General features: G+C 37.4%; 1 protein-coding gene across 2 annotated transcripts in view; it reads left to right on the forward strand.

Moving 5' to 3' along the window:
* The window catches only part of LOC131427625 (alpha-tocopherol transfer protein-like), a 33,613-nt gene extending 26,008 nt beyond the window's left edge, over positions 1-7,605 (forward strand). For both annotated transcript variants that reach the window (XM_058590994.1, XM_058590995.1), the window contains 2 exons: positions 5,905-6,209; positions 6,278-7,605. In XM_058590994.1, the coding sequence (XP_058446977.1) occupies positions 5,905-6,209; positions 6,278-6,899 (927 nt within the window). In that variant the 3' untranslated portion in view covers positions 6,900-7,605. The remainder of the gene's footprint in view (positions 1-5,904; positions 6,210-6,277) is intronic.
* Positions 7,606-10,062: the final 2,457 nt, after the last annotated feature.

Consider the following 10,062-nt stretch of genomic DNA (forward strand, 5'->3'; position numbering starts at 1 on the left):
CAGTATTTTCGAAAGAAATGTACCAAATACCAGTAGCTTTGCTTATACTGATTTCGAAATAGTTTTTAATCACTGATGAGTTGAGTCCAAGATTTTACCAAATCTCAGCAAAAAGTTGCACTGTGCCGAAAACCAATAAACCTTCGGAAAACGTAATTTTAATACCAAGCAATCAGAAAAATTGCGTGTTCCCTCATATGTCTCGACATTTTACTATACCGAACTCGAGAATTGGTTTTAAGAGTGCACAAATACCCATAATTTTGATCATTTCTTTTTCCACAAACGACGAAAATGTCGGTAATTAACTATCCACATGAAACCGAATATCACGGTAAATGCAAATTATCGCTTACAACTGTAAATTCGAATGAGAGCCAGTCGTACCGAGAATAGCAATTGTTTTGAGGTATGCGGAGCTGATTGCCGAACACTCGTTTTTCAATCTCTCGGCAGTTTTGCCGAGATTTGGGTAGACAATCCATGTGTGTAGAGCCAATCAACAAAATAAGTTAATTTTATGCCTACGATGTTATTCTAGCATTTTACCTTACATTCTTAAAGTAAGTCAATAATAAGTTTGAAGAAAAATTTATGAAGTTTTGGTCTGAATAAGTATGAAATTCACTAAAATTGACCATCGACTGCAAATATGAAAAAACGGTTTGCATAAGCAAAATACACGCCTAGAGAAAATAATATAATTACACGTCTTCTGAGACCGACATATACGAACGTCAAAAATGACTTATTTTGACAGTAGAGCCAGCACATATTTACTACATTGTGACATACTTTAAAGTATTTAAACTCCTTAGTTTACGCGTCTGCTTGAAAGGCGGGGTACGTTTGAGACAAATTTAAATCAATCTTGTCAAATTCAATCTTTTTACGAATAACATTTTTATGAATTGAGTCATATGTGGATCAGCTTTAGTCAGCAGTTAGTCATTTTCCATTCAGTAGAAACAAACGGAACAATTCACTTTAAAGAACTGTTCAGAACTCAACAGTTTTACCGCAACATCTAGTTTTCGCTGGACCGTTTCGCTGTTCATACACAGCTCGAAAAAATCTTGTAATTTTACATCTTGTAAGATACACATAAATGGAGCGTCGTCTTTCACACAAATTTATATTCAAGAACATGTACAATTGTGTGATTTGAAAATTACATAGCTTGAAATCGAATGAAATAATAACCATAGGATCGATAGCAGCAGCGCGATTTGAGCCGTGAAACATTCATCACAATGTACGTCAGTTAATGAACTGCACCAGAGAAGCCAATATCTGCTTAAGGATCAAGAGTAAACCAAGTTAACTTGTGCTGGTAATTTGTGTATTACGTACATTTTATTTGGTACGTATGTCATAGATCTATGTATTCACATATGCAGTGCAACCAGTTTATCAAAGTGGCTTGCACGATTGAGTTTCAAGGAATCTTTTTTAACAATAATTTATTCTCAAACGAACGTTAAGCCAGACTTTTTGGATGAAATATCAGTTTTGATAAATTTTTCACCAACGTTTGATGGAAAATTGCTTACATTTTATGAATGTAGATTTCAAATCCCTAATAAAAAAGTTAGCAACACTGCTTCAATGGATTTGTATTAGATTGCGCTACACAAAACAAACACAACTAAATATTTTCTGTTACAAAAGCAGTTTGCCGGAAAAATAAATAGTTTTACGACAACATTCCATATCCATTGCCTTTCGCGTGTTAAATTAAAGGTTCCTATTTTGCGGGTTTACTTAGAGAAGGTACGTAAATCTTTATATCGCAATAATTTCTGCAAGAGGAAATCCATATAGGAATGTGTTTGTTGCTAATCAAATGTGTCAGTGGAAGTAAGCTGAAACTGAAATATTTTTTCTCGAGCAGTTTTAAGGAAAGCGGAAGAGTTTAAGACTAAGATTTTCGCTTTTCTTGAATTGTAATTTTAAGCAGAATGATCCGATTGGTTTATTTTTCAACCATATGGAAGATTTATTGATTAAAATCAGGAAAAGAAGCGCCGGAATTTGTTTTTACGCACACATTGTTGACATCACTCTTACGCTTGCAAGGAGTCTTGCTCCTTAATGAATAATTGATACATATAGATCTAACATATACGGTATTTTATTTGGTAGCAGAGTGTAAATTACACTCGGAACCTGTAAAATTCTGTTCGAGTGGAATAATGCGTTTTTTGAAAAGTTAAGTAGTTATGAATTGTATCGTTTGTATCCTGTAAAATTCATGATTTTTTCTGCGTAAGTTTTTTTTTTTCTATTCACAGAAAAACAATTAATGTAACTAATTGTAACAACTACTCAGATAGCGTGCCAAACTACAAATCCGAAGTTACATTACATTCGGAACAAACATTAAAAAAAAAACATCCATACGAATAGTTTTTAGTGTGACTATTCTTTGAAAAACATCTTTGCTCGTTTATTAAGCCGTCCATAATTTCTTCTATGATAACACAATATTACATCCATTTACATGTAAAAATATTTTTTGTGTCTATATCGATGTAAAGTTCAGCTAAATTAACTGTGATGTTAATGATGTTACTTATCTTTGAACATGCTTTGAATTGTAAATTTAAGCGGATTACGATGCTCCTTTTATATGCATATAAAAAGACGTACATTTACACGACTTTTTACAGGTGTGTACACACTCGCTTAGAAAAATTGATATGAATTTATATTTTCAGTGAATCTTTGACTGACTAAAATTAAAAATTGTTTATTTTTATTTGAAACGAGATTAATGTAATTTTTAAGCTAGAATAAATCGCGTAATTTTAAGTCTTCTGAGACGACAGTCAAAATGACTCATTTTTACAGTAAATCTAACACATAGGGTAACGGCTCCGGTAGTCATCTTAGCTCCAGCTCCAGGTCATCTCATGCATAAAAACCTTTTATTAGAGTGAGATCTGCTGTCTCTGTTCGCTATAATTTCAATAACAATTTTCGAACTACTCTTTTCTATGGTATAGCTTCATAGAGTAAATATTTTGTATTTGATATTTGATTTTCGTATATCAAAATTCGAGCAATCGGTCAAATAATTTCTTGACTCTACTAATAATTTGGCGACTCTGTCAATGAGATGGCCTTATTTAATGCATTCTGACGTATTTTAAAATATTAAAACATGTAAATTTACACATCTGTTTGAAAGGCGGGTATGTTTGACACATGTTGAAATGATTCTTGTAAAATTCAGTCATTTTACTAATCACGTTCTTATTAAATTTTCTCTTGGTGAATGACCATTAATGGTTAAAAAACCGGGATGAAATAAAGTAACATTAATAATAAATAATACACAGAAAATTCATTTGATTTTTGAATTTTACTGGTGACATAATTCTGCAAACTATACAATTTATAACTACACAGATGAAAATATTTACATCTATTTTCATGCACATATTTGGAGCACGAAATTTAATATAAATTTACTCTCAGATCTATACTTTTCAATATACTTTAAAAGAAAACTAAGCGTTAATTAAAATTTGTTGTACAATTCATTGAAAAATCAAGATATTCTAATGTAATTTTTTATCGATGATGGTTTTCAATCAAACTTTTTATTCAATTGATGTCTATTTGAAAGTATCATGGAAGTACATGTCGTGTAAATTTAATTACTTTTTTCTGTGCACTTACCGTGTCAAATGATGGAATATTCCATTAGTACATAATTTTACAGGATCCGATTGCTATTTGCAATTGCCGCTGTATGGATTTCTATGTATCAATTATTCATCATGCAGATATGTGCTTCTGTGGCTCAGTTAATTCACTGACGTACTTTATGATTTAATGTATCTCGGTTCAAGTCGCGCTGTTGCTAACGTAATTTGCAAATCACACAATTTCACATGCTCTTGAATATGAAATTTGTGTGAAACACGACGCTCCATTTATGTGCATCTTATAAGACGTAAAATCACAAGACTTTTTCGATCTGTGTACTTATTAATTGTCTCATATGTGGGTTTCCTTCACCGGTATATTTAATATTTTTTTGCTATGAGACATTTTATGTTTTGCATGATAATTTTGTGAAATATTCAAATAATTCCATAAGGTTTTCCATTTAAGTTCCAACTTTCAAAATTTCATATAACGACCTTCACACACGATATTCTTGTGGCTAGAAACCGCCAAGTAATATTATGAAATTTCTTATATTTTTAATCTGAGTGTAGTTCATAAGCGAATTGTATAACTTTATTTTTGTAGCAACTTGAGTACTATTTAGTAGAGTTCATAGTAGTTTGATCCAAGTGGGCTATTCCTATTAACGTGCGTTGCCCACTACGATTTGGCAGCAATCAACGATTACTGCTTTTATTTTGCTGTAAGCCATTGAGTAACAAAATGATGTTCTTTATAGTTTCCCGTGAAATAAACGAACTAACCCTCATGATAACCCATGAAAATCATTGTGATCCTACCAATGTTAAACCACCAGAGCTTAAGTCTCGAAAAAATAACATCCACTTCGGCGGTAACCGGTTTCTACAAAGCAACATAAATCATCCGAGGACAACACGACGTGAAGCTTTCATTGTCTACATGAATAAGTACCATAAACAAAACCTGTGAAATTAAGGGAATAATTACCGACCAAAAACGAACTCCTCTCCGGCAACAGTTGGTTTCTTGAGTGAAATTAAGTTTTCTGTTAGCCTTCGTCTACGATTGCGACACCGCCTCTGGCCTTGACAAAACCGTTCGCAATCATACATTTTTTTTTTTCGATATCCCACTCGAGATCATTCAATGCCAATGACACATCGCACCGTTCGCAGGCTGGTTGGTGTTGTGGAAAGTCAACAATGCATAAGATCAGTGAATGAACGCGAACCACCAGCGGATTACTCTTGCTGGTAGACAGATTCGTTGGAACCGGTTTGATGGTCATGAACTAATAGGCAGAGTTTTTGAATTAGCATTTCGCTACACCTACCAGAGTCGTTGGCAGACGATTCTTTTTTTGGAAACGCACATCGGAACAAGTTTTTTATATCCTGGTTATTTTGCGATACAAATTATTAATTTGTCAGTATGACAGTGTCAGGTGTCACCCTTTTTTTCGAGCCTATCGAATTACGTCACTTTTCCTTCCCACCATCGAAATCATATCTGATTAATCATGAATAGAAAAATCAAACCCTTATTGGACCCTTTTGTTGGACGTTTTTCACGCTTCAATCACGGTTCCTGCATCGGCACGAACAAAGAAATCATGCCAAAGCAACAATTTTCCATCCCACCACCCTTAACGGAATAGCATTATGTCCCTCTTCAAACTGTAGTCAAGGTAAGGGGCTCGAACAGCATGAGAAAAAGCAAACTTGTTTACAAAAAGTACACAAATTTAGCCAACACTTGACTTTCCATCGGCCTTGACGTCGCCGTCGCCCGCTCCGATGGTTACTGTGATGATCTCCGCTTGTTTTATGTTTTCTTTCGAAGTCGAAGAACTGTTACAACTAGCGGCTTCAATCAACTGTTGAACACAAGTGACTCAACAACGTCCATGGTCTGAACTGACGAAATAATCTCACAGCTCACGGCGATACCTGCTGCTGCAAAACGAATTTGGTTGCGAAATGTTTCATTGAAACAAGCTCTGCACTGAAATGCAAGCCAATCTTAGAGTGTTTCGTTACAGTCAGCAAGCAATTCGCTTTTATACTATATCTAGCCTACCCGTGCCACCTGGCATCACGAAAGACCGCTCACCTTTGGTTGTGGTTTTAAATTGAGGTGCGCTTAGTAGATTCCTTCTGTTTTATTTAGTGTTATTACAGTAGGTTTTGAAAAATATAGTGCATTATTTCCTAACAACTAATTTCCGATTCACATTTGCAGATGACTCTCGTCCAACCATCCGGAGAACTGAGCGCCAAGATCAAGGAGGAGCTGCGCGAGCCAGCGAATCCTGCCGACATTGAGCGCGACATCGGAATCATCCGTGAATGGCTCGGCAAGCAGCCGCATCTGCCAAAGGATATGGACGATGCACGTCTGCGTACCTTCCTGCGGGGTTGCAAGTTCAGCATCGAACGCGTCAAGCAGAAGCTGGACATGTACTACACCATGCGTAATGCCGTGCCGGAGTTCTTCACCGACCGTGACGTGAACCGTCCGGAGATGGCCGAGATTCTGAACGTAGTGTAAGTGTGCTGATTTGTGTGAGATTCCGGCTGATAGCAATACTAACCAGTTTCATTTCTTCCTGTAGTCACATGCCACCGCTACCAGGACTGACCCCAGCCGGTTGCCGTGTGGTGATGCTCCGCGGTACCGACAAGGACATCACCACCCCGAACGTCATCGAATCGATGAAGCTAACGCTGATGATCGGTGATATTCGGCTTGCCGAGGAATCGGTCGGTGTTGCCGGCGATGTTTACATCCTGGATGCCAGCGTGGCCACCCCAACGCACTTCGCCAAATTCACTCCCACACTGGTCAAGAAGTTCCTCATCTGTGTTCAGGAGGCCTATCCAGTTAAACTGAAGGAAGTGCACGTAGTCAATGTTTCGCCGATCGTCGATACCATTGTCAACTTTGTCAAACCCTTCCTGAAGGAGAAGATCCGTGAGCGTATCCACATCCACAGCAGCATGGAAGATCTGTACAAGTTTGTACCGAAGTCGATGCTGCCGACCGAGTACGGCGGCGATGCCGGAGCGATCAAGGACCTGAACGAGCAATGGCGCGGCAAGTTGGCCGAATACACCGCCTGGTTCAAGGAACAGGAACCCAGCAAGGCCAACGAATCACTCAGACCGGGCGCCCCCAAGACCGCCGATGAGCTGTTCGGTATGGACGGAACCTTCAGACAGCTGACCATCGATTAGACGAAGCAGCCGTCAATCTGACCATCCACCGAACATCGCCCATAATCCCTTCCCAAAAAACATGCATTCCAAAAAAAAAAAAGTAATAACCCAGCAATCCCAAATAATCCCTTCATGTCTAAACGTTTCACCAGTTCCATTTCCATTCCTAAACCAAATTACTTAAATTACAATAGGACGCTCAAAATACCGCGCAGTTAGAATCAATATTCTCATCTTCCATTCAACCTAGAATGGTTCGAGCCCGATTACCGAAGGCAGTTCGAACTGTTCGTGACCCCAAACCAAATTTTGCTCAAAAATTGATTGATATTCTTTTCGATTGTTTGGAAAGCGGTGGTCACCTCACGAACACGGGGTTGACCACACAGTAGATTTCAGGACCCTTGGTCCACATCATTTCGGGGGCATCCGTACATTTGGTCTCGGATAGCGCTGTATAGATAATAATGCATAAATATTTTGTTATGTTTTTGTGTAGTGTGCCCAGTTCTACAGCTTGATCTTTATTTGCATGCATCCAGTCATCATTGTGTCCGAAAGGGGAAAAAAACCTAAAACATATCATACTGAGAATTGAGATTCTGTAACTCATCGAGAAAAAAAAACAAACTATCTAGAGCAGTCAGTTTTTGTTGTACCAGTTTTGTTTTATATTTTGTACGTATTTGCTATTAAAGACTTTCTTGTTTAAAAGGAACTAAAATATTTGGTTTTATTTCAGTCTGAAATTTGAAAGAAATCCATAAACCTATGGACAATCTGATAAAAAAGAGAATGATTTATTTAGGTTTATAAATTTCTCAGAGATAGCTGAGCCGATTCTAACACACAACACACCATTCTTGGAGTCCGTACGATAATAGCACAGGTCATGCAATAGTCCTGTACACTTACGAGTCGGTTACGAAGTCTTTTGAAACAGAAGGTCAAATTCCGCATCGGAATGCACTTCCTTGACTTACCTCGTTTCTTTAAATTGAAGTGAATCAAACACCAGTAATTTTGATATCTAAATCCTCTTAGCACATGTAGAACCCTTCGATTATTCTGTTAGTACTTTCTGTCTTATTCTGTTATTCGAAAATTTTCGTATTGATGCTTCTTCTTATCATTTTCTGAATTAGACGAAGTGAAAGAAGGAACTATGTGTAGGAATATAGGTAATTAAAGACTGTCCCAGAAAGTATGGACGCAACCAAAAACCGCTGCCATTTTGCAATGGTTCAGAATCTGTCAATTTTTCTGGTTGCCTCCTGTTGCTAACACTCTTCTCTAATCACTTGTGCAGTTGTTTATTCGTTTTCCTTAGTATGTTTCGAAATGCGTGGACTTTCAACAGAACAACGTCGTGGAATTCGATTACAAATCCTTGCCGGAACCACAATATTATATCGTGCAAGAAGGGCAAGTGTTAAACCAGTCCGAGACATCGATTGAAGTCGAAAAATTTGGTAAGTAAGCTATGATCTGGTAAGCAATTTGTAGCTGCGGTAAGAAACCCTTCATCACCACTGCTTCAATGAACAGTGAAATATACATCATGGAACGACTTCTACCCATGATTCGAAACCACAAGGATCCTGTTGTCTTCTGGCGAGATCTTGCTTCTTGCCACTACTCGAAATCAACGGTAGAATGGTATACTACCAAAAATGTCACTTTCGTCCCAAAAGACATGAATCCACCAAATTGCCCACAACTTCGATCAATTGAGGAATTTTGGGCATTAACGAAGGCACATCTTAGGAATCATGTCTCGGCTGCCGAAACCATTCAACAGTTTGAAAAAGATTGGGAAAAAGTGTCAAAACTTGTCGTCAAGAAGTCTGTACGGAATTTAATGAGGAACGTTCGCAAGAAGGTGCGCCAGATAGTCTACAATGGCTATGTAGCAAATGTTGAGAATAATATTCTGTTGTTGCAGTCTAATATTATCAGTATATCGAATAAAATTTGAATATCTAACACTTGTGAATTATTTACAGCGAAATCAAAGTGCGTCCATACTTTCTGGGACAGTCTTTATATCACAACTCAATTAGATTTCTGAGTTGATTTTAGATTTCAAAACAACTCAAAAAATTTCATGATATTCTATCCATTAGTTTGTGAGTTATTGTGCTAAAAGTGACGCTAGTTGTGTTATTTTCAGAACAATGGATCAAAAACAATTTCGTGTTTTAATTTTACACAGATTCGTAATGGGAAGAAATTACGGTTCAAGCGAAGCGATGGCTTGAAAAGTGTTCTGAAGACTCCGCTCCATCGGAAACAACAATAAAACGGTGGTTTACTGACCTCAACCGTGGTCGTAGAGACACCGACGATGCAGTGGACGTCCGAATGAGGCGTTAACCCCAGAAAACATAAAAAATCCACAAAATCGTTTTGAATTTTCGAAAAGTGAAAATGCGTTAGCTAACTAACATCGTAAAGATATTGGCTTTATATTGCATGAGCATTTGACAATAAGAAAGCTCTACTTAAAGTGAGTGCCGCGTTTGCTCACTGTTGACCAAAAACGAGAACGTGTTGATTATTCTGAGCAGCGTTTGGCCATATTTAAACGTAACAAACCGGAATTTATGCATCGATAAGTGACACTGGATGAAACATGGATTGATCACTTCACTCCGAAATCAAAACGATCGTCATCAAAGTGGACAGCAACTAGTGAACCTCGTCCAAAACGAGTCCGAAAGCACTACAATCGGTTGGAAAGGTTTTGACCAGACACGTACCTAGAGGGGGATGGATGGAAAGTATTAGCGTGCATTGATGGTTGTATGGTCATCCACTAGTATGACCTACACATTTAGAAGATGTTTCCCATTCTACACTAATCAGAATAAGAAGGTATCTCGGACCACCTCTCAAAATATATCATCACAAGTTTAGTGGTTTGTTGTACTCTATTAATGTTCATTTAAAAGTTCTTAGACATGTGTGACAGAAATTGCATGGCAGTAAACGTTATGTACTGGAATTTTGGCCGCTACTCCCAGAACCGAAAACCGGTGGAGACAAGTTAGTATAAAAGTCAACTAACAAAATTTTGGAATTGAAACAGTTTTTCACAAAGTGGAGAAGATTTTTCTGTAATTTGGACCTAGAAGTTGGATCTCTATGAAATTAAATTTCATAAATCGTTCGGCAAAAG

This window comes from Malaya genurostris, chromosome 2, assembly GCF_030247185.1.
Source record: "Malaya genurostris strain Urasoe2022 chromosome 2, Malgen_1.1, whole genome shotgun sequence".
Classification (NCBI taxonomy): Eukaryota; Metazoa; Arthropoda; class Insecta; order Diptera; family Culicidae; genus Malaya; species Malaya genurostris.